The 26,053-nt window shown below is 35.9% G+C and overlaps 1 protein-coding gene across 1 annotated transcript; it reads left to right on the top strand.

Annotated features, from left to right (window-relative positions):
* The first annotated feature begins 417 nt into the window (after window positions 1-417).
* Window positions 418-25,297, top strand: LOC129264291 (GDP-D-glucose phosphorylase 1-like). The gene is made up of 11 exons (XM_064102963.1): window positions 418-553; window positions 5,181-5,257; window positions 6,215-6,331; window positions 6,809-6,916; window positions 13,833-14,033; window positions 14,982-15,040; window positions 15,689-15,791; window positions 17,557-17,660; window positions 19,767-19,912; window positions 20,224-20,289; window positions 21,423-25,297. Exons 2-11 carry the CDS (start codon window positions 5,183-5,185, stop codon window positions 21,539-21,541), a joined length of 1,098 nt encoding a protein of 365 aa, XP_063959033.1. The 5' UTR covers window positions 418-553; window positions 5,181-5,182; the 3' UTR covers window positions 21,542-25,297.
* Window positions 25,298-26,053: the final 756 nt, after the last annotated feature.

Raw genomic sequence — 26,053 nt, 5'->3', positions numbered from 1 at the left:
CCCTTTTTGGCGAAGGCTGGATCCGCCCCTGAAATAGTTAATGCAGTTTCGCTTGACAGCATCCAAAAGCTTCTGCAAAATCACCATGAAAATATCCCTCACTCCTCCTCATAACGTGCGTCCAAGTTTAATTTCATCTTCGAGATAGGCTGCAGAGCCCTTTGAAGAATCGATTAAAGCAGACGATGAGATGAAGTGCCCCTTATAGGTTCTATTTTCACCCTGTAGCCCAAAATAATACTATAGGACACAATGTAAATTAGACAATGAAAACTGTAATTTTATTATTTATCACAGGTCAATGGGCACATCCTCCATCCAAACTGATAGATCAGTATCCTGCCCCCATTCACATCTGAAAACAACAATTGTGATTTATGTCCACAACAGCCTTCCATACATCTTTCATAACGCATCACGCATGCTCAACGTGATTTTCTATGCAAATACCGGCAATTGAAGCGGACGACATTTCATAATGCAGACTGGATGTTACAGGCCACGTCAATGGTCATAAATTGAAAGCTCGGAAACTCATTTGCCAAGTACAAAAGTAAGTTCAACTTCAAACATATGTCTTAGGGCAAGGGGAAGCTTGAACTCAAGTTATACTGAAAATAACACCGTGGCAGCGTTGCTGTGGATAATAATCATGGTCATGGCTCCGCAGGCCCGGTGCCAGCGCCAGCGCCCCGGAGCCGGCGGTACTATGGGCCCACATCTACCTGACCGCCGCGCCCGCTCCGCTCCGCGCTCCGGTATCGCTATCATCAAAGTAAACGTTGCTGAATTCCTGCTGCGATATTTGGCCCTGAACCACGCTTACTTCCTTTATTTTTCTATATTTGAAAGGCCTAGATGCCAATGTTTTGGATAAAGTTGTAAATCGGATCAAAAATCGGATCGGCAGTTAAGCTTCTAAAATCGAATCGGCGATGTTTAATAAACTTTAAAAACAAAGGAATACATCAAAATTTTGTACGCGGTCACGCGCATCTTCCTGACAAAGACACAAAGACGAATGCATTGGAATGGAAGTCGCGATCGTTTGGAACATGTTTTAAAGGGGTTTTGAGGTGTTATTGCTTTAAAATAAACCGAGTGATTTTTATTAGAAAGATAAACGAAAGACGCATCTTCCGAGCAAAGGCGCAAAGGAAAATAAAATGAAAATAATTCTCATAAATCACAAGTTAATGAACGATCGGCGGGACATCTTTTATAAGTATTTTTAGGTGCTAACGATTTAGAATTATTGGATTGATCTCGTACGACGCATCATCTCAAAGTTGCAAGTGCAATTAAAATGTAGTAGAAGTCGCAAGCACGCACGATGATTTGAAATATGTTATTAAAATGTTTTGGGGAGCTAGCGTTTTCAAATCAATTTATTACTATCTTGAGAAATGAACTTTTGATTTTTAAGAAGAAATATAAAAGAAGCATCTCCCGACGAAGTTGCAAAGACAAATAAATTGAGGTTGAGAAGATGTATATCATCATAAACGATGTAAGAGAGTAACCCAATGTGCTCTGTCAGTAGCACGATCTTTAAAAGTTCACGGCGGGGTCCGCTATCACCACGAGGTTGAAGAGAAGATGTCTATCATCATAAAAGAGGTAAGAGAGTAGCGCAGTGATGTCCGTCGGTAATACGACCTTTAAAAGTTCACGGCGGCATCCGCTATCACCACGAGGTTGAAAATAAAATGTATATCATCATAAACGAAGTAAGAGAGTAACCCAATGAGCTCCGTCAATAGTACGATCTTTAAAAGTTAATGGCGGGGTCCGCTATCACCACGAGGTTGAAGAGAAGATTTATATCATCATAAACGATGTAAGAGAGTAACGCAATGAGCCCCGTTGGTAATACTACCTTTAAAAGTTCACGGCGGCGTCCACTATCACCACGAGGTTGAAAATAAAATGTATATCATCATAAACGATTTGAATTAGCCTTTCTTACAATGTATGCAAGTGATCATCCTCTGTATATACCGGGAGGGGGTCTTTTTATTTTGCAACCATTGCCAACCAGTCAATTTTACTATCTATGCTTGTTAAAAAAAGATGTAACTTACTTACAGTTTAAACTTGTCCTCAGACACAGGATAGGAAAAAAGTGACTCTGTGTGCTGAAATTAGGTTGGCAATGTTTGGCTTGATTTCTTTTGATATAGATCTAGATCTAATGCCAAATAAACATGCCTGCATTCAAAATCTTCCCTAGGTATTCCTATGTAGGTAGGTATAAATGCTTGATTTGAGGGTTTCATGAGATTCTATTCTACTACTATTATTCATCTTATATGATTTGGCCCAAAACTAAATTGAATTCTTTGAATTGTGTTTTTCTAATTGAAAAAAGACAGTTTTGAGGGCTACACTTTTGAGTCCACCACTAGAGGGCCTCACATAAGTGTGCTTAAATCTAATTTTTGAGCGCTCTGGTGAACAAAAAAATGTAATCCCAAAAATTATCATGGAAGAATCGGCCTTGTGTTTTAAGATGGGCCGCATATAGATGGTATTGTTACATTTGTTGGACAACCACAGAAATTAATAATGGTATAAAACTGCATGGGCTACATGAGCATATAAAAAGGGAATCTATATACCAAATCTATATACCAATTACTTTAAAGAAAAAATACCTGAGATTACTTCGTTTACCAGAAATTAGCAATTATGTAACATCAGTTGGCCATTTTTGCATGGCGGTAATTGAGGGGAGCATAGATTTTTATGAAATTAAATATTTAACATTACATTATGGGGTTCATTGGATTATTGTTTAATCAAAGTGAGTCAAATTTGAACTTGTAAGTTTGAAGGATACCTAATTAAGCTGATTAGTGTAATTTAATTTACGTAAATCATGAATTTAACACGATTTGAAATGTATTGTGGCTGTCAGATCTATGTGAAAAAATTGAAAGAAAAATAGCTGTGGGTTAACTAGGAAGGTTGTGGGTTAACTAGGAGGCGCGATAGCTCAGTCGGTATAGCGGGGGTTTCGGATTCCGGTGACCCGGGTTTGATATCCACTTGGTGCGCTAGTGCCTTTGGTAAGGCAATAATCCTCATTACCAGGTCCCTCTGAGAGGACCTTAAGCTGTCGGTCCTCTAGTTGCTTGCTAACAGGCATTCTTGCTTTCTTAGCAATCAGGTCAAAAAATCACCACCACAATGGAACTTACATTCAGTAAAGTTTAGAAGCTGCAAAAATTTTAAAAGAAAAAGCACAGACTAATTAAAGACTTTAGAGAGAAATAAATCTGTTAAATATGACTTTTTTATTTCAAGTTGACAGTGTATACTATGACACTATGACAGTGATGACTCTGATGTGTCTGAGTCTTCAGATTATTCTGGTACGATAACAGAAAGCCAGTCAAAATTTTGATTGCTGAAGATTTGTTTGTAGCAACAAAGCCCTCAGCTGATGCAATTTATTCTCTTTTTTTCTTCTTTATATTACATCACACTGCGTGTATCAATTAGTAGATGACACACACAACCTCACAATGTGGCAATAATAATAATAATAATAGGCATTTATATAGCGCCATCTATCTAGAAATATTCTATTCCGAGGCGCACAAGAAAAGAAAGAAAGTTTGGATGAGTGTCAAAGTGCCAATAACTAATACTGGCAACACTTATTTGGCCTGCACAAAGGTGTTCAGAGAACATTTTTCTCAATTATCTAGAGGAGGACACTGGTACAAAGGAGACACTAAAACAGAATCAATTGTGTGCAAAGAATGAGTTTTGTATTATGGCATTGACATTAAATCCAGTGGTCAAGAGATCTTACTAGCATATCCTGCAAAATGTAGAGAAAGAGGGTATCTTTTAAACATAGCACTAGAAAATAATGTGATCAGAGTATTTTGCCAGGTGTATTAAAGATGAATAGATTTGTTCATAACATGTAAGTTGTTTACTTGTTTTTGTACACATAAGTTTATCCTAAAGCTACAGGTATGAAAAGTTTTCAATGTGCATTCATATTTTTCTATATTAAACCTCCTGGCTCTCAGTTGTCAACCTTTGGATCACCGGTCTTTGAGCCAAGAGATGACAAATCCCATGATACGAGTCAGATGATGTAATTTTTTTATTCATAATAACATATTATAATGTACTTGAAACAGTTTGCAAGTATATTCATGCAACTAAAGGCAAGACTACATTGTTTTGAGATTTATCGGGCATTGTTATATATCTCCCTGAAAACTGTGATGTGAAATTTTGTCTAAGAGATGATTGCACAAAATCATTTTAGTAAGAGTTATCCCTATCAAGTTAGATATCATTTGAAAGGTCTCACTTTAAAAAGTTGAAATATGCATGTTATTTTCCGAGAGGGTGTCAATTTTTTCTGATTCTAAGATTTATTGGGAAGTAAATTTTTTCACAGTTTTCCACATACTTTGATGTGTAACTTCTTATGACACCACCCTATGCCTTTTCTAATTGCATTTTCTTAATTCCTCAGACATTCTCCTTTAGAATATATACTTTTCTGGGTATAGGATGTCAAACATACAAAATACATTCAACTGAATAAAACAGTCTGATTTTGGGGGCGAATTTTAGTTGTAACGGAAATGGGCCCAACTCAAAACGCATGGCCGTTTGGTATTTTCTGTTACAAAAGTGATATTTTAAAGACTTCTTGGAGTGTGTTTCAACACAGCTGAGACAGGGTGTATGTAGACTGCAAGTGATACTGATCTGAGTGACAAAGTGATGTTTCCTTTCCAGTATCACCCTTTACAGAGGCTACTGAAAGAATTGACAGGGAGCTGAACAGGAGTAAAATCACAATTTGATGGATGTTCACATTACATGGTTTCCATACTATCCTAAAAATGTTGTCTTGCTCGTACATATTTTTTGTACTCTTGAGGCTAAGTCAAGGACTGATGCAATGTTATTTTATTTTCAAATGGAGAAATCTTTGTTATCTTTTTCTTTGTATTCTATTTTTTGTTGATATATTTTAGAATGTGAGGATGTTTTCATGTGGGTAACACTTAACAAAAAGTAATTTGAAAATAATTTATTTGTAAGTTGATTATTCCATGGACCCTTCCTAGTATGGTCCGTGATTATTCTTAACTCTTGGTATTAACTTGTTGATATCTTCATTTTGTTATATACTTCAGGGATGACTTCCATGGATTTCAGATATTCCAGTCAAGACTTTGTCTCAGAAATCCCAAAGGATGCCAAGTTCAGTAGGGTGAGATGTTTAGCTGACACATTATAATTTCCAGGGGGAGGGGGGCTACTTCACTTTTTGGTAAAGCCACCTTGTCCTCTAAAGTACCGTACCAGATTCCATGTGGTAAGATGCCATTCCAATTTGACAAAGCCCTTATGTATTGAACAGTATTCTCATTGAAAACTATAATATGTAATAGTTGTTTTTCTTAACTCTCTATCATTTGTATTCATGCATCTTTTTTACCCGATGTAAAACAAATTTAAGAACTACGGACACTATTCAGTTAATCTTATTCGATTAATTTCCATTAAACTTGTATAATTCTTCTGTATAGTGAAAACTATCACTAAGACATGATATGAGTAATGACAAAACCCATCATTTAATGAAATCATTATGATGTCATGAGTTTGGAAGTGTTTAATTTGAACAGGTTTTTTCTATTGACTTGGAAGTGTATAGTGTGCATCATCATTTAAAAGAAGGAGCTTGTCTCACCATGTTAGAACCAAACTCTTTTGAAGCTTTGGTGCACCATCAAGGATTGAATAAACAAGATACCTTGGGAGCATTTCATGAAGCGAGTAGTAGACATGATTTTCACAAAAAAGTAAACTCTGAGCCAATCAGATGCAACGATTTCAATAGTTTATAATGAATAGTCAGTGAAAATCATTGATTATTTGTTTCATGAAATCATTCCCTGTAGAAGAAATGATTGCACGAAGTGAGTTGGTCTTGAATATTAATATCTGTCAGGCAAAAAATTATTTATTGTTATTATTATTTTCCTGGTGCTACTTTTGACAACCTCCTGCCCAAATCTGCAACATTGGATAAGATTTAACATTGCAGTCAATTGGGATTTTCTGGAGCTCTTCTTGATATTTTCCAGTGCTCTATTGAGCAATTGGGGGCAAACATGTCCGAGCCCCAGTTTTCATTTTCCCCCCTGATCTTTGTTCTCTTCAGTTTGACCAGGAGTTAAGAGGGAGATGGGACGAAGCGGTTGAAAAGGGGTTCTTTCGTTACGAGCTTGGAACCCTAACAACGAGGGTAATAGAAGGCCCTCATAGGTTTGTGGCTCAGGTAAGTTCCTTTATGAGGTCATCATCACCAGGGATGTAGTCGAGTGGGGTACTTCTCAAAGAGGAGGCCAGTAGAGAAGACATTCCCCCATAGACTTTGTATTTGTGACTCAGCTCAAGGCCAATCCAGGAAAATGTGGCCTTGAGGCCTTTTTATAGTTTTCTGATAAGGCCACTTTTCCATAGAACACATTTCTATATTAACAGCATGTACGTGTATTGAAAAAAAAATGAAAAAGGGGAGGGTACAACAAGTTCTTTAGACCAGTGAGAGGAGGTCAATCATTGTCAAATTTATTTTTAATCAAAGGAATTGCACCTGATAATGGGAGTTATGCTTGATTTGGAATTGAATATAAGTTTCTTGCAGTGCCTATAAGTGTTGTATATTATTACCATATCTTTTTCATCCATATATCAGATTATGTTCTAAGAAGGTAACATATATGATTTATTTTCTAATTTCTTTTACCAATAGTTGAATGAGAAGCGGGCAACTGACAGGCGGAAACCGCAAGAGATAACAAGTACCAAGCAACCATACAAACCAGAAGAATTCAACTTCAATAAAGTCAGACCACATGAGGTAAGAAAATGCTAGAATTCCATGTAAAGTGCGGATAAGATTATTTTTTATTTTAACCAGTTAAAGGAACCGGTTGAAAATGAAGTTTGGTTGATGATGATGTTGGTTGGTTGGTTGGTTGATTGATTGATTGATTGATTGACTGGACTGACTGATTGATTGATTGATTGATTGATTGATTGTGATGATGATGATGCACAGCATTTGCATCGCGCCATATATCTGTCAAAGACATTCAAAGGCGCATTTTTGGAGTCCTGAGCCAGCCAATCTGGGTCGCTTAGAAGGGCGCGAACACAGAACTGTGACCCGCAGGTCTCTGCTCCCAATATAACTGATTGGGGGAATGCAGGCGGACCACTACACCAGGGTTCCCCCTACTCTTAATCGAATAGTGCAGTGGGTTCTTAATGTGCAAAGGTGGTGACTCTCCTCTACACGGGGCCTCCATTTAACATCCTATCCAAGGGATGGAGTGTTTTCTACTGTAACATAGGCTGCATCTATGAAACAGGAGAGAAACGTTTACACACAATGCACTGGCTTCAGTCATCCGACCGGGGTGGACTCGAACCCACGATCTTTGGTTCGACAGGCAGACACCTTAACGACTGAGCCAACTTCGCTCTCTAATGATGATGATGAACAGAGATGAGTGTGGGGGTGTTGTGGTCTTGTGGTTATGACTCTTGTCTCTCAATCTGAGGGACGTAGGTTTGAATCCAAGCCATGGCGTGTTTTCCTTCAGCAAGAAATTTACCCACACTGCTGCACTCAACCCAGGTGAGGTGGATGGGTACCTGGTAGGAAGATATTCCTTGAATGCTCGAGCGCCAGACATCCCAGCTGTTCCTTGTTCTTGAATCTGTGGTGCTTCATGAAGCGAAAACTAACTACTGAATGTGACCAGTTCCAGCTGGGAGAATGCTTACATTTATATTCATTCATTTAGGTTTTATTTCCACAAATCCGTTATGTTACAAAACTTAACTGACATAACTAAGCTGAGCAACCATTACACACGTAGACTATATAAGTATAGATAGCAAGCATTCTTAATCACTACATATTAATACATGTTTAAGTACATAAAAACGGAAAAGTGGAGGAAACCTTAGAAGCAGAATGCTTGTAGATAAGGTTCCCTTTTTTATACATTACATTTGACATTACTACTTAGTAATAATACACGTGACAACATTTTATCAATTAAATTACACCCACAAAAACAACACAACACAGAAACGTGACAAAAAACAAAGAAAGAAAGAAACGAAGAAATAAAAAAACAAACGAAATAAAGTAAGCAGCTGCCATCCAACAGAATTTAAGAAACTTCTGGATAATAAGCTCTGTGGACAAAAATGTAATAGAGCATGCCAATAAATAGCAATTTCAGTTTGTTTCATTATATCGAAGAAGAAGCTTTGCTTTCAAGTGATGTTTGAAAATATTATAATTTTGTAGTTGCTTAAGTGTCATATCCAAGGAATTCCAATAAACTGGACCAGTATATACTATCGTTCTTTTCCTAAGTACTGTTCTCAACCTATGCAAGCCTTATGTCACAGCAGGGCTCCACACTAACCCATTTTTTCTACTGGTCCAACCTATTCATGTCGGACCAGTAGATACCCAGTTTTTCAATTTTTTACTGGTCCGAACCTAAAATCTTCTGGTCCCAAAAAATAAAGAAAACATTAAAAAAGGCGCAATTTTATTTTTCTAGCGTTTTGTTACCCCCTCCAAATAAAATGAAGGACAAAAAGAAAGCAAGACAGAAACGAAGAAAGAATAAAAGAAAGGAAGGAAGGAAGAAAAAAAAAAAAGGTAAAGAAAGGATAGATGTGAAGGAAGGGAAAAAAAGAAAGAACTAAAGAAGGAAAGGAAGGAAGGAGTAAAGAAGGAACAAAAATAAGAAAGAAAGAAAAGAAAAAAGAAATGAAGGAAAGAAATGAAGCAAGCAATACAGAAAGAAAGAACAAATCCAGAAAGTAGTAAAGGAAAGAAAGAAGCAATAAAAAAGAAAGGGTAAAAGGAGAGATGGAAAGAAGGACAAAAGAAAGAAAGAGAGGAAGGAATGATTGAAAGAAGGAAGAAAGGAATTAAGGAAGAAATAAAGGAAAGGTAAAATGATAGACAGAAGGAAAAAATAAAGAAAGGAAGGAAGGGAAGGAAAGAAGCAAGCAATATAAAAAAAGAAAAGATGAAAGGGAGAAAAAAGAAGGACTGAGAGACAAAGAAAGGAAGGAATGAAAGAATAAAGGAGAGAAAGGAAGGAAGCAGTAAAAATAAAGGAAAGGTAAAAGGATAGATTTAACAAAGGGAAAAAGGAAAGAACAAGACAGATAGACGAAAGGAAGGAAAGAATTTAAGAGAGAGAGGGCTGAAAGAAGGAAGAAATAAAAAACAAAAAACAAGAAAGGGTAAATAAATGATGGATGGATGGAAGGAAGAAAGAAAGAAACAAAGAAAGTAACAAAGAATGAAGGAAAGAAAATGGTAAAAAGAAGGAAGGAAAGAAAGGAAGAAGAGAAGAGATGAATATAGGATGGATGGACTCAAGAATTAAAGAAAGGAAAATATCACACAAAAAAAGAAAGAAAGAAAGAGAGAGAGAAAAAAGAAATAGAGAAAAATATTTTTAAAAAGGATAGAAAGAATGAAAGAACGAATTAAAGAAAAAAAAAGAAAGACAGTAACAAAAAATTGAAAGAAGAGAGGGAAGAAACAAAGAAAGATTTAAAAGAAATAAGGAAAGAAAGATAGGAAGAAAACAGAAGAAGAAAGCTAAAACTATCAAATAATTTATCAGTTTCTTTTGGCTCAATTAAAATAGCTACGAAAGAAAGAAAGAAACCAAGTGTATCAACACACACACATAAATGCATATGTGGGGCTATTATGTACTCAGACGATATCACCCGAAACCCGATCTGTTTGAACAAAAACAGAAGTGAAAATTTCTCCTTTTACTGCTTACAAATGACAGAGTTACTTCAAATTTTAGGAAATATGGACATTATAAGAGCCTTTCATGAGTATGAATCGTGAATTTTGACAGTTCTGTGAGAGATTTCTGCCAGACTTTAGCCAAGCTTCGTTCGCGCAGCCAGTAGAGAATTTACCACGTGGGTTGTGTGGCTGGCTACATGTACACTGTATGCTACTTTAGTAACACTTGCGTGCGATTCATTCTGTGTGTATTCTGTGTGTGAATGACAGAATTTAACGGGGGGAAATGGTTTGCAGTGAATTTGACCATTTCTAGAAAAGTTATTGGCCCAACAATGGTTTTTATTACTGGTCATGTCGGACCCTTAAATCTTGCTATTTTTGGAAAAATTGCTGTCCCGACAATGATATTTTTTACTGGTCATGTCGGACCAGTAAATCTTCCTATTTCTGAAAATCTACTGGCCCGACAGCGATTTTTACCGGTCTGGGACCGTCGGACCGGCGCTAGTGTCGAGCCCTGGTCACAGTCACAGTGGCGTACGAATGGGGGGGGGGGTTACAGGGGTTAAAACCCATCCCCCTTAAATGTTTTTGATATCCAAACCCCCCTAAAAAAAATTTGAATTCTTTTCCTTTTTTTGCTTGTCACATTTTTTTTGACGTACGAAACAACGTTCGATATGTTTGTGTTCAAGACCTTTTTTTTTCCCTCTCTGTTTTGCTTGTCAATTTTTTTTTGGGAGGGGTAGGAAACGACCTAAAATTGGTCCAAACCTAAAAATGTTTGGTCAACATTTCATTCAGTTTGAACCCCCCCCCCCTTTAAAAATTTCTGCGTACGCTACTGCACAGTCACACAGGCGAAACTGACTCCAGCCCAACCTAAGCTATTATGTAATTTCCAATGAGGTATCATTGTTTGGTTTGGTGTCAGTTTCATTGGTGTGACCGTAGCATTCATGCATTGATCTGCAGACTCTCTTTTTGTAAACCAGTATTCCTATTTTATAAAATTCCCCATAACAGGGATGTGGTCAAGGCCGGCTTCGAGGCCACATTTTGCCGGCGGCCGTGGCCTCGGGCTGAGTCAAGGGAATAATGTCGAAAGGAGGTGATTTTCTCCAACAGCCTTGTGAGACAGAAGTACCGACTACACCTCTGCTCCGTAACATATCACTTGTAGCTTTGCATTTTGACTCGGTGATTACTCTACTTCACCATAATTGGTGATGAAATATCTATTATTCATTGTCGCTGATGCAGTGTTGTTGGAAGGTGAGTGGTGAATTTGTACATGCTTCACTTTCCCTTCAATAACATAAAGCAATAGTAATTGTATGTGAAACATAACCATAGGTCATAAGAAAGATCAGAGAACTTGGTTGTAAAGCTTGCAATGTAGCTATTGATCATACAGGTAATATGCTCCCTTGATTGTACGTAATGGTCAATGTTATGCAAGCATGACAATCATCCTTATGATCATATCAAATAAACTTTGTGTTAAAGGGCCCTGCTCTGTTTTCACAATAATTTATCAAATGTCATTGATATTGTATAGATATCAATATCAATATTTCTGTACATGGTAATGTTTAAAGTTCAGAAAGTGTGTGGTGATAGAAATGATGGATGATAAAACAATAGCAATTTAAGTCTTATTTGAAACCGAATTTGCCCCCAATATTCACTTTATTACCCTTTAAAATGAGTCTGTGACATTGAAAATACAAATTTTCCCACTTTGATGCATGCTCACTCATCCATAAATAACCAAATCGATTTCATTTTTGCACAGAATTCTGCCCATAGGTTGATAAACATTACTGCCAAGTGACATTGCTAAAGACAGCCGTGAAAAAAAGTTCCACCATATTGAATAAGGGGTTACTTATTCTTAAAGTTTAAACATGTGCACCCATAATGTACACAAGTCTATGAGAGACGAAGTCAAAATTTTAACAAATATGAAATGAGGGTTTGTTTCATGGACGGTTTTTGTTACTTCTGCCAATAGTTATTTCATGAAACTTCGTACATGGCTTCAGAGTAACACTATCCAAAAGGCGCGCACACCAAAATAACCATTCGATACTACACAGATTGGGGCCAAGGCCTTGAACTTTCTTCTCATTTGCATAATTTTCAAATATTGTGTGCTCACTGATGCATTAAACATCGGGATTTTCATAAAAATCAAATCAAATGAACTATGCAAGGAGGTTTGTGACAGATATCCATAGTAACAAATTGCATTTTTTCCAATAACGCATGTTCATTCAAGCCTGGATATTTAATTAAACGCCTTTGAATCATTGAAGCATGTTAATTGGTCATGAACATAACGAAAAAGTTGAGAAAAGATCTTTTTCAGTTCCCAAAATGAACCAATACTTGCCTATGATATTTGAAAATCGTATTTTTTGTTTTCCATAAATGTTCATTGAACCGTGAAACGATGAATAATGTTGAAGAAACTCTTCCAAAATTAACTGTCATCATATTCTATCATTTTTATTGATATAAATGTGTAAAAAAATCCAATTATAGCAAATTTGGACTTGTGTTTATTCAACCGTGAAATTTAGCCAAAAAAGTTGTATCGTCTTTTAGAGAGTACCTTTTACAAGCCTTCTGACTATTTTTTATGATGAGAATGTGGAATTAGTTCCAATAAAATGGAATCAAAGTCATGAAATTTGGCTTGTGACTTTTGAAAAGTGACATTTTTGCCTTCTGACGGTGCTCACTGAAGCATGAAGTGAAATACGTCCATAACGTTTACTCAGAGGGTAGCTTATAAAATTACCTACACGCTCATGTAAAAATATATTAAAAACTCGCATTGGTTCGGAAATTATTGATGTTTGTTTAAGGGGGGACTTACTTTTTTTGTTGTGTATATATACATCTGGGCCCTGTCTTTCAAAGAAGTATGATTGATCCAATCAATTGTAACCCTATGGAAATTCATCAGTGTCATAATTTTTTCTACAGGAAATTTGCACAATATCATTTGTAAACAAAGAGAAGCACAGTGAATTTTCAAGAAAACAATAAATGCATGAATATACATCATAGTTTGAAATTATTTTGAACAAACATGCATAATAGATGTTGGCGTTGCTGGCCGTCCCTATTTGTGATTGATCAGATCAATCTGAACTCTTTGTAAGACAGGGCCCTGTTGTGGTATGGTTTGTAAGGAGTTTACATATAGGTGGGGCAGGCCAGTGTTACATATAAGTAGCGAACTAGCAATACTTAAAGCAGTTTTTTTTCTTGCTAAAATTCTGCTTTGATACAGACAATAGCAGCTTGCAAACAGCCTCTTTTTTTAATTCATTACTTCAAGCAGACCGTAACCTTGAAAATTGTGCTGACGTGATTCAGTTCAGAAGTCATGTCTGCTGATCACACAAAATATTGTTGTTGTTTTTTTCTCAGTTTTTCATGGTATTGACCCGAACCATTCAAGTGAATAAGAAAAATCAGAAAAATTTTAGTTCCCACAAAAGTTTGTTATATCATCATTGGTGATGCATAGCACAAAAAGCCCTCATGCAGGACCACAATTGCTTTGTATCTGTATCTTGAAATACATGCAATCAATGTTCAAACATGTATTCTTCATTCCTGGTTCCTCTAGATAATACAATAATTTTTTTAATTGTAATTTTAATCTGATTAGTTTTTATAATCTGACAATAATGTGAAAGAGTATTTACTGCATATTTTGGATATTAAATATTGGAAAGGGTACGAAATTGTCATTTTTTACAATTTGTTCAAGAGAGTAATAATGGAAGGAGAACTTGGGTTTTAAAAAAGGCAAATCGTTGAATAAGATCGATGAAACCTTTAGAAAAATGAATGGTATGAATATTTGAATGTTACAATATTTATTCGAACTCAATTATCCTCGACTTCATGTGCATTTTATCTCCCACATGAACAGATACTCATGGAAATGCACCCTGTCAATCTGTCTTACCCATCTTCAAATGGAATCACCAATGGCACCATTAGTTCACATACTGAAAGGGAAGAGTGCATTAATGGAGAAGGGAGGGGCAAGTATCAGGTCATCATCAACATCAGCCCTTTAGAATATGGAAATGTTCTCCTTGTCCCCAGCCCTCATTTATGTCAACCACAGGTAGGGTTTCCATATATTTTGTAGTACATGTATGTTTGTACATGGTTAATGTTCACTTGGTCTACAGCCAGTTAGTCTATTTCTCAGATAGTCTAAGTGACCACATGGGCCAACTATCAATTTGGTCTAGTTTCCCTTTGGTCTACACTGCATGTGGTCTAATACCCATTTAGTCTACTTGTCATTTAGTCCAAAGCCCAGATGGTTGGATTTCCTCTTTGTCTACTAATTGTTTTGCACTTAGTCACATGAAAAGATGGCTAATAAGCAGTTCATCTAACCATATAGACTAATTTGTGTTAGACTAAGTAGATATTACATGTAGATGAACTTGTTATAGCCTAACTAGGAATTAGACAAAATGGTAAATTGGCTAAATGGCAACTTAGACTACCGTAAATGATTAGGAGACCAGCTAGTTGTTGTCAAACTAAGGTTAGACCAAACAGAAAGAAAAAAGACAAAATAGATATTAACCGAGCAGCAATTATGTGTGAATAATGCTGGTAGCTGGACCAAGCTTAAAAAATTACACCAAGCAAGCTAAAACATGGTGTTGATTACATGAAACATAATATCAGTGATATTTTTTTCAGACAAACTAGCTTTAGTCAGTGGAATTGAAGGGTTTCAGAAGCCTATCAAGTTGTCATTAAAAACAAATCCTTTTTTTTTTTAAAGCAAAGGAAATCAAAAGATATTCAAAAATCTTTAATAGATGATGTCAATATAGTTCAAAAGAGGCTTTAAATGTTGGCCAGTACATAATTGTTTCTGATGTCTTACTTTACATTGGTGGTATCCATTATCATAAGAATGCATAGTTTATATACTCTGTACTATTTTTTTTTCAGAAATGAAATGCATTGGAATTATCAAATTTGTCAGTTAAATTTTTGACAGAATACAAAGTTACTTTCACATTGCATTTATGTTTTGCTTTTCCAGATTGCCACTATGGAAATGATACAAATAGGTGTAGAAGCTGTCTTATTAAGTTCAACCAGGTAATCATCATGTACCTTAATACAAAAATCCTAAGTCACTTATAAATGTACATATATGCATCATACTCTTTGAGGATTCCTGGTCCAATGTCCATATGATTGAGAAATACTGTATATATTGAGAAATAATTATCGATAAGACCGGCAATTGGCATCCAAAAGTGAGATTATGACATTTGGAATGACCAATGATTCTGAAGCAATTTATGTTATATCAAGAAGTACATGCAGTACAATGTCTTCAGCATTTGTTAATTTTGAGAGGCAATGGTATAGTGCTAGGTACATGTTTATAGTTAAATGTCAATTCCAATAATATATTTATTGCATACTATAATGTGCTCTTTTAGCTCAACTTTTTTAGCCTTTCTATGTTATTATTGTCAACATCTTCATCATCATAGGTACATGTAATTACAGTAGCGTACGCAGGATTTTTTTTTAAGGGGGGGGGGGCAGCTGCATGAAATGACAAGCAAAAAGCCCCCCAAAAATAGTCTTAAAAAAAAGAATGGGGGAGGGGGTTGGGTATCAATAAAATTTAAGGGGGTGTTTGATCCCCTGTAACCACCCCTCCGTGTACGCCACTGGGTAATTATATTTCACCGAGTTTGATGCAATGTGTTCTTTCTCTTCTTCTCTTCACAGTGCTTTTAGGATAGGTTACAACAGTCTATGCGCTTACGCTTCTGTGAATCACCTTCATATGCACGCGTATTATGTACATCACAGGTTACCAGTAGAGTACTGGGTAAGGCGAATTCATTCTCGATCCTCATTGTTGGTAGCAAAGGAAGTTGGTCAGACATTTGAAATATGACTGGCATTAGATAATGATTGTATGTCACATGTCCAGCATTAGGCAACTTGTCAAAGGTCTGTGCCCCCAGATAGTAGGAATCCCGCTATGAGGATTTTTGTCTATTCATTGTAGCTTCCTGCAGTCCCCATTGTTCTGTCTATGGTGACTGATGATTTGTAATGTAAATCCAACAGTTTCCATAGTAACATTGCTTCTCACCCAATCATTATCAAGCAAAGATGTCAGCTCTGACAACTTGTCCGACGAAAATGTTCATGAAACGCTCCCTTGATTGCAGGATTCATGCAGGAAAGAATTGACTCGGACTTTTGTCAAGATGCCTCAACTGCTGGTTTAATTTGCTACTTGGTCTTATCTCATTTTGCATGTGATGCAAAATCTTTTAATGTCAAAATTGAATTTATTCTTTATTATGTATTGACTTGTAAGATTCATTTGTAGTTTTCTATTCTTACACATTTTGCTGTTTTTGCTGTTTTTTATAACTAAATGTGTTCCAGAATGCAATTCTGATCAATTTTGATTGAAAGAGTATGATTCAATTGGCGTAGGATGTGAAATGAGCACGGGTTTTGCAGCAATTACTAAAATATCAGTAAATTCCACAAGTTGTTTGTTCATGAATTTCTGAAAAAGAAAAACCGTTTGTTTCAGCCGATGTGCAACAATATATGCCATGACACCATGACCCCTTGTTTGATTGTTGCATGACAATCATGTATTTTGCGCAGCTAAGGTCAAATAGACCCAACCCTGATGGTTTGGGGCTGGAACATGGAGTTTTAACTTTATTCAATTGTGAAATTCATGAGACAAGATGATGTATTTATAAGAACAATGTCTTTTGATAAAAAGTCTTAGAACGCCAAACATAATATCCTGGGGTGGTATTCTGGAACGCTGTCATAACTTTTGTCATCAAATTTGTCATTTCTCTCCGAGATGTGACACTGCTATGATTGTCTCAAATCAGTATTCTGAACATTGTCTTTTCCTTGTCATATCTCTCTAAGTTCCCGCCCATCTTTTCGGAAGGAAACCAATCAAAATCATTGTTAGTTCTCAGTGGGAGCCCTTCTAGCCAATAGAAAAGGCCCCGTGGCAGGTAGGGCGTTTGCCAAATACAATTGCTGGCATTGCGCAACTACGCGTATATTGATGCGCTTAATTACAAAGAGAGACAGGGGGCTGTGAAGGATTTTAGAAGAGAAAAAGAAAAAAGAAGGAAAACAGAGAAAAAAGGAGGAATTAGTATGTAGAGCCTAACTGATTGTAGCATGAAAAAATATTTTTGAAAATTGTCATGGATGATGAGTGAAACTAACACCACAATCTTATCTAAATAATATCATTATATACTTGCCATTTAGTCGGCAGGGTATCGGGATATTTGGTAATAAAAAATATGAAAAAATTTATGACTGCTATCCCCCTGCCATAAATTTTGTCATATCGTTTGCTTGTATAAAAGGATTATGCGCATTTAAAAGTCGCGTATTTTTGGTGCGCGCTAGAGAGAAGAGACAGAATTTATGACAATGTCTGTGACAAAAGTTATGACATCCACCAGAATACCAATTTTGTCTTATCTCTGAGAAAAGATAAAATATGGAGAAAAGACAATGATAAGAATACCGCCCCTGATTATTTTTCAACAATACATAAAAATACATTAATGTTTTTCATTGTATAGCCAACGAAGGAGGTAGTTGAAGGCCGAGTTCATGAGTCAATTGGTTGGCCTGCACAAGGATTTCTGTTGCAATTGAACAAAGAGAATTATTGGAATGGTATCAGGTAAGTTATCATTAATTTCTTCCTTTTTTTCTGAGGGGGAGGGAGCTTTAATCTGAATAAGCTTAGGAAATGATCTGTTTCACACAGGTTAAAATGTTCTTTGTAAAATTGTAAGGATCACTATTTAGGGAGATGCCACTATTTATTTGGGGGGCGTCGTGGTCTAGTGGTTACAGCTCTCGTCTTTCAATCAGGACGTGGGTTCAAATCTTAGCCATGGCATGTTTTCCTTCAGCAAGAACTTTACCCACATCGGGTGAAGTGAATGTGCAACCAGAAGGATTAATTGTTTGAATGCACTGAGCGCTAGAAGACAGCTTGAGCTAAAGCCGGGGTAATGATAATAATAATAGTGATAGATAGATAGATAAATGGTTTATTAAAAATCAAGACATCATCGTGCATCGGAATAGATTATTTCTAGATAGATGGTGCTATATAACTGCCAATATTTTTATTATTATTGTTGTTGATATTATTATCATGTTTGTTGCCAGGCGATCTTCAGAGTCGGTCTTTCTGAAAATGAAATTTTCAACCATTTTGACATGCAGATTGAACCAAATAGAAAGGGCATAAAATTGAGAGATTAGAAAGCAAGAGAAAGAGAGTAATGGATTTTTTTTCTTGAAAGAGTATTGTATTTTGAACTTAATGAGCTTTAAGGATAAGGCTATAAGTCATGCACCCTTGATGTTCCAAGCAGTCTTGGTAAACATCTGATTTCCGGTTATACTTCCTGTAGAAGTATTGACCAAAACAATCTGTACGTCATAACTTTACTCTGCATTGGGGTAGTTGACCTTTTAGGGAGATCACGAAATGTAGTGAATAAGAAACCCATAAAATGTGTGTGCGTCAGAAGTTTAGCTGGAAGAAAAATGAATAATAGTTTCTTAAGAAAGTTTGAAATTTGCTAAACATGTGATTTCCTGATATATACTTCCTGTAGAAGTATTGATTAAGTATTGATTATGTATTGATATATTATTGGCTATGTGAGATATGTCTTATCATCACCTAACAGTAGTTGCCAAGTCAGCTACCTAGGAATATTTCATGTTCCGGTTCCACGACATTTGCTCCTGGGACAATATCTCTGATGGACAATCTGCATGTTAAGCTGAACATGAAACCTTGCCTCCAAAACTAATTAAACCCTAGTCCTAAACTTTACATTATTCTGAACCCAAAACTCTATTTCAATCCTAACTTTAAAGAGAAATTCCAGTAGTTGCAGTAAACACTGATTTCATGAGAAAGTCTGTAAAACCAGGCTTAATTGTCAGTATATCATGGAGGATCTAGATCTGGTACAGTTACATAAACTGAACTTTGTGAAATCTTGAAATCTACGCTGAAAAATGTTCAGACTGAACTTCCCCAACACAGATGAGCGCACGTGGGACTGTGTATAATTATTGCTTTGAGCGTCGGGCCCGACGCTCTACCCGAATCCTGTGCTTATTTGCTGATTTTTTAGCAATTACACAATTTCTTCCAGAATCCTTTGGCACATGCGTTTTATTTATACAAACAGACACTTTGGTGGTCATTTCATTGGATTCTGTACGAACTCATTTTGATATCGTTACCAAAACTAGCATTTACCTTTAACCCTATACCCTCTGAGATAGTAAGACCGGGGCAAATGCTGCAGGAGCACATGTTGTGTCACTTGTGTACCATAAGAACAGGTCACCAGTCAAGTGTAGATACTCTTTTTTAAAGTTATGAACAGCTGTATGAAACACCCAATAGGATTTACTCATTGAATGCTGTAGTGCTTGTATGACAGCTTAGCCAATTAAAGCAGGGTCGTACATGTAATATGATACCTGGTGGGTGTCCTATAAAAGCTGTTCGTAAGTTACAAACAACTTTACGAACGACTGGTGGCCCTCTCTTAGGAACTAAATCAAACCCAATAGAAAACTGGTGTGTATCACTTACTACAAGAAAGGATCACCACTCACCAGTTTGTTCATTAAGTCGCTTGTAACTTACGAACAGCTTTATGAAACACCCACCATGTACTTAAGTGCAATAGAGTGTGCTATATAAATAAAGCTGATATCATCATGATAACTTGTATTATATCTTCAGAGACGTATTCATGATTGTTAAACATCTACAAGACAAGGATATAGCTCACAACATGTTCTTCACGAGAGGCTCAACGTTAGGGCCCAATCCTCAGGAAGACGGACAGACTGTAAGACTGTTTCTCTGGCCTCGCATCTCCTCCTTTGGTAAGTCCTGTTATAAGCCACTGAAATCCATGCATCTGATTGGCTCAGAACAATTACGGTAGTGAGAGTCACTGACAAGTGGCCTTGTGAAACACTGCCCCTGGGCTCTAAATGGGCTCAGGGGTTTGTCCTGCTATGATTATGTTTAAAGCCAGGTTTTAAAAGGGAAATCTGTGATAGTTTCCCTTTCTTTAACGATAAACAACTTGTTCAAACTATAATCCTTCAAGATGGAACTGGGTTGTAGACTTGTGTGACATATCTAAACTGAATTTGTTTTTTTCATGTTTATTTTAACATTTTGTGTTTAGGTATAAAAGCAAATGATGCATTCAATGGTGCTTGTTGTGAACTTGCTGGTCATCTTCCTATCAAACGTAAGTATCAATAAAGTCTACCAATAACCTTCCTGTACTATCAGTCAAAAGCTGATCACTGATAGAATATTGTATACAAGCTTTGTTTGTAGTGGACCATCTCATTTTCATGTCCATATGCTTTATTTATACTGCTTTTCTTGAAGATGTCAATTCATAAATTTCAATTTGAACTTGATTTATATTTCTTTGTATTTTTGTTGGAATGGAAGTGAAAGAAAGAAAAAAGTTTCTTCCATCATCCACAAGTTTGATGCCTTGTGTACTATTCTTGGATGAAAATTGTGGTGTACACTTGCACTTCGTCCTATCTTGCAATAAAGTATTTTGCTCGTGGCACGTCATTCTACGAGAGCTTGGCTGCTGCATGTTTTGACATTTGCTTTACATTGCCCTAAATATACACTGCACTTCATCAAATCACTGTGACACTGTCTTTCATTATTCAATGTAAGGACGGCCTGCTACGCCTCTAATCCTTGATCACATTTTTAGCGGTTCCAAAGAAATCTAGCCCGTCATCTATGACAATCATGGCGAGGCACAAAAACCCATCTCGTCTTTTACGTCAATGCCGATTGGTTCACGTTGGCGTGAAACGTGACCGCCATGATAAATGAGAACATGGTGAAAGTGTACCATTTTCATTGCTATTTGATTCATTTGTCTGCTCTCTGTATTATGTATCAAATCGTAGTATGATGAATTCATTTTTTTTGTCCATATTTTGCCCCAATGGGCAATTTTATTTACAATAAATGAAATCTTTCAGGTTTACAGAAGTCATATCATATACATTATTCAAACAAATGTTTCAACGTACCTGGTACTCCATTTCAAAGTATAATCTTTTCTTTTCACATTCATATTGTAAATGTAGCATTCATCTAAAATTAACTTGTGTATCTTTTTAAAATCAGGCATTTCATGGTCAGCCTTGAGAAGAATCATTGCTTCACTGAAATAATTATACAATTAATTCTTGATTGTTTGCTGTATATTCTTGAAAAACAATACATATTGACACACGGAGCCTCCTAATTGATAAGCTCTGATGAATTTGTAAGAATTCGTTTTTACCAATAACTTTTATTTTTTCTCTCTCTCTTCTTATTTGCTTGGTGACCTAATAGTCATGCAACGCTACAATGACCTGACAGACGAGCAGTGCTGTGAATTACTAGAAACGTGTTCCCTCTCGGCGGGAGATTATACTGCTCTTAAAAAGGAGATAAAGGACCTCTTTAAATAAAGCCGGGCTCGTGTACATCAAGAAGGTAAAAACATAGCAGCACTTGATTACCGGATGGTGCATTGCAGCTGGCATCAGGGTCATTTTTGCTCAGTAAATTATTCTCTATTCAGCCCAGAATAGAGAAGCATTGCCCATATATTTACAAATCTTTCACGTATGGGAGATCTTACTCTGCATTTTGGAGTAAAAGAAATGACTGCCGAAATTCTTTTGAGAGGGATACTAATACCTGTATTAGACAGACTTAGAGAAAAGCCCAGAAAAGCAAGTTTTAACTGTATGATTTAAATTTTTCTCCAGTTTCAAACCCCAATAGCATACATATAAATTATCATGCTCATATCATGTACTAAGATCTTGATAAAAGTGTTAAAGGACCATAGTCAGGAGCTATAGTACTGCCATTACTAGGCAGACACCGTGGTCGTTCACAGATACATAGAAAGGTTTTTTTCATGATCGGGCAATGTACGCACGTACAGTGAAAAGGGTATGAAAATATAGGTATATACACTTTAAACTGCCTAGATATGTGTAAAGGATATACAATTTTACCTTATCATGGAAATTCAATTTTTGAGATATTTGATGCATTATTTAATGTGGGTAAACACAAACAAAATAATTGTTTTGTGTACTGTGATATCGACGGATAATTGTTGAGGATCAATTATAATGTCCATGCATGAGTGTGGTATCCACAAGAAAAAAAAATCATATTTGTATCTCACTTAATGTAATTTATAAATAATGGCTGAGTGTCTTGCTATATGTGAACGTAAAGTTAATGCCATAAGTTTATATGCACCCATGGAATTCAGTGAAATTTGTTCGTTTGCCAAACATCGTAAAATTTACTATATGTTCATAAATATAAATACTACAATGGTGAATTTGGTATCAACTGAAAGAACGTATTAAGCTCTTTCACATAATTGGGATGCCATTGGGATTAAAATATATTTAAGGTGGAATTTTCTTTGAAGAAAAAAAGTAATATTCGTGCCAAATGTATTCTACTGTTATTATATGTTTAAATATCAATGATCATTTCATAGAAATATATAAATGTCAAATCTATGATTTATCTTACATTTTCTATCATATGTCACCACTGATACAAAAAAGTGTAATCTGAAATGTTTGTATTGAGAAGTAACTAGCACAAATATGAAATGTTTTTGTCAAGTTTTTATTTGTCTAAAATGTGAAGATTTTAGGGGGAAAATGACACCTAAATATTTTTTCAGCTCCTAATGACGAGTAAATGAGTAATTATGGCTGCCAAGCTACAGCTGGGGTAATAATATCCAAGTCCTTTGAAGCGCATAGAGACATTATTCATAATGTGATATGCGCTATACAAGAACTGTATATTATTATTATTACTATTTGTTTGATATCAAAGTCGTCATGATAGCATAGATATTTTATAAGATACAGTAAATTTTATGATGTTTGGCAAGTGTCAACTTTTCTTTGAATTTCCTGGGTGTATGTTAACTTCTGGCCTTAACTTTCTACTGCCAAATTGCATTTATAAAAAGAATTTGTGAAATTATAAGTCTTATGAAAAAAAAGTGGTATAGACCTCAATACTAAGTTGCTGCTGTATTTTGCCTTGATAAAGATATTTATGTGTATATTGCATTGACCGGTAAGTCAGAAATTGATTGTTCATCTCATGGTTAGTATACCTTAATACATAGAGTGTTTGTATCCTACCATTATATACTAGTAATCTGTACTATGTCTCGGTATATTCATGTGTGATCAAGTGCCAAACACCAACATTATCAAAAAGAAGATACTATACTAAGAGATATCAGAATATCTATTGGGGCTAAATCAGTTCCCATTAAAAAAATGTGTAATTACATTTCCAGGTTATTACAAGAAAATCTGTAATAATGATGATGATGATGATGATGATGATGATGATGATGATGATGATGATGATGATGATGATGATGATGATGATGATGATGATGATGATGATGATGATGATGATGATGATGATGGTGATGATGATGATGATTACAATAGTAATTACAATAATAATGACAACAATAATCATAATTATAATTATTATTACTGATTAACATCAAACAGGAGAAATCTTTTGCCCTCAATGTTTAGAATTAAACATCTGCCCTATTTTATTTTCTTGTTTTGAGAAAGTTTATTTCCATTACTACCTATGTATGCCCTTTAATATTTTGTACAATTGGGTAATTAGTTCAAAAGTAGCAAATGCATGCACATGATGGCAGAAGTCGCAGTGATATCATCATATTGGGATGTTATGGTCTTCTCAAGCATTCACAATATCATTTGTAGTTTATTTTTATGCCTTAACATGGGATATATTTATTTTTTGTTTGGATTCAATTCATATTTTTAACCTGCATTATAAATTTGCAATACATTCTAGTCTGCCAATGGTGGGGTGGTAAATTTGTGGAGTCAAGAATCCTTTTTTTTTTTTTTTTTACAGAGATACTAAATGTATTTTGTCACCCCCCCCCCTCCCTGAAGTAATATTGGAGGTCAATAAACTGGTCTATAAACTGAATTAGCTGTTGCATTAACATAATTTTGTAAGATAATGATGACATTCCAGACATACTAATGATTTGCAGTGTTAAAGATGGATGTTTCTTATCAGTACTCCAGTGTTTGTGTTATAGGATTTTGTGTGTTATTCTTTTTCAATTTCTGTATTAATTCAAATTCATAAAGGCTCATGGATAAGACTGCAACCTCTTATACACATGCAGTAAGTATATAGGGGTCAGACTGGCAGATTCGAGATATCAGAAGGGAGGAAAGTGGACACAGGAAAAAGAAATGAAATAACAAACGTAAATTGGTGGAAAATATCCTTTCGAAATATAATTTTCTCTCTCATGCAATTTTAGCAAGCAAAAATAGAATACATATTTTTGTTTCATTCTCAAAGAGGATGCACAAGAGAGGGGGCATGAAATACCTCAATTTGTATTTTATTCTATTTCTTTACAACTTTGGGCCAGTAATTGGGGATGGCATATATCCCCTGCTCCCCTGCTTCTGATTGCAGGGACCTGAGAAGCGGGGGTGCTGGGGGTGCTGAAGCACCCCCAGAAATTATCATGGGGGTGCTGCGTGTATTATTTTCCATAGGCAGCACCCCCACGAAATTAGGTTCCCCCTGTATTTTTTTAAATATGTTATAATGTACATAATTATCACATCAGACAATCGCAAATCATTTATATAGTCTTTCACATGTTCCAATAACATCCCTCCTATATAACGCGACTCAATCAAGCTCCAGCGGGGCAGCCACTCCGATACAGACGTAGTCGCGCGCAATACGTGATACACACTGGGGTGGTTGAAACTTCCAGGTTTTATGTCGAATCAAGTGAGCGCGCGCCCGACCGCCCGTGTATTGTATACAATAATTACAAGTAATAGAAATCAAATTTCAAAGTCTTTTTCGCCCTGCCCCATGGCCCTACGGGCTGGGAAGCGGGGGTGTTCGGGGTGAAGCAACCCCAAAATTTGGGGGTGCTGCGTGTGTTATTTTCCATATATATAGGCAGCGCACCTCCTGGAAATCTAGTGGTAGCTGATAAATGACAGAAATGTAATGAAAATGAACGACGTTTTGTAGAACCCCCCCCCCCCCACTTCAGAATTTTCTGACACATTACTTGAAATAGTGTTTAAATTCACCCTCTTTCAGCTCGCATTATTGATTTTTATAAAAAAAAATGTATTTAGAATGCCCAGATACTATACTGCCCTACTTTGGCAAAAGGAAGCAAGTGACAAAAGTGACATTTCTTGTAAAAGAGCAAACTGTGTCTATCATTTACATTGACATCAGTGCAATATCATGACATCTTGACTTCAATATCTCTCAACAGGACGAGTGTTTCTGTTCAAAACTTTGCCTGGAAGTAGAACATGCTATATATAATACGTAAACATCAATAACTCAGATTTTGATGATTTGTCACTTGCTTCCTTTTGCCAAAGTAGGGCAGTATATAGGTCTAACTCTAAACACGCGCACGCATGTTTTATTCAGATACGCAGCTTCACCAGCTTGATTTGGGGGGGGGGGTACTCCGGGCTGAAAATATTTATATCAAATACATTTTATCAAAATAAATAAATTTTATCAAAATCTGATAACGATTAGTTAAGTTATTTAATTCTAAAGTTTAGCAATATTTTATGAAAATGGTGATATGCATGTCGTCATGAATATTTAATAGGTGGGCTGATGCTGTCACATCCCCACTATCCTAGCTGTTCCCTGTGGAATCAAAATTGTTTCATTTTTTCATACCAGAATGAATGATATGTCTCCCTTATAATGAAATAAGTTGCAGCAAAGAATATCTAATGGACTAAATCAGTTGTCAATTCAACTGTTTTTGGTTCTTGAAAGGAAAATATTGAATAAACCTAAGTTTATATAATAAAATACAAAAGAACAAGTGGGGAATAATG

Source organism: Lytechinus pictus, chromosome 7 (genome assembly GCF_037042905.1).
Source record: "Lytechinus pictus isolate F3 Inbred chromosome 7, Lp3.0, whole genome shotgun sequence".
In the NCBI taxonomy this organism is placed as follows: Eukaryota; Metazoa; Echinodermata; class Echinoidea; order Temnopleuroida; family Toxopneustidae; genus Lytechinus; species Lytechinus pictus.
This window is presented reverse-complemented; position numbering and strand designations above follow the sequence as displayed.

Excerpts from the sequence above, each read along its gene's own strand:
- LOC129264291 (XM_064102963.1), top strand. The coding sequence starts at position 5,183 with ATGACTTCCATGGATTTCAGATATTCCAGTCAAGACTTTGTCTCAGAA. Across the intron at positions 5,258-6,214 it reads AGGATGCCAAGTTCAGTAGG|TTTGACCAGGAGTTAAGAGG; the intron begins GTGAGATGTTTA and ends TGTTCTCTTCAG. Across the intron at positions 6,332-6,808 it reads CTCATAGGTTTGTGGCTCAG|TTGAATGAGAAGCGGGCAAC; the intron begins GTAAGTTCCTTT and ends TTTTACCAATAG.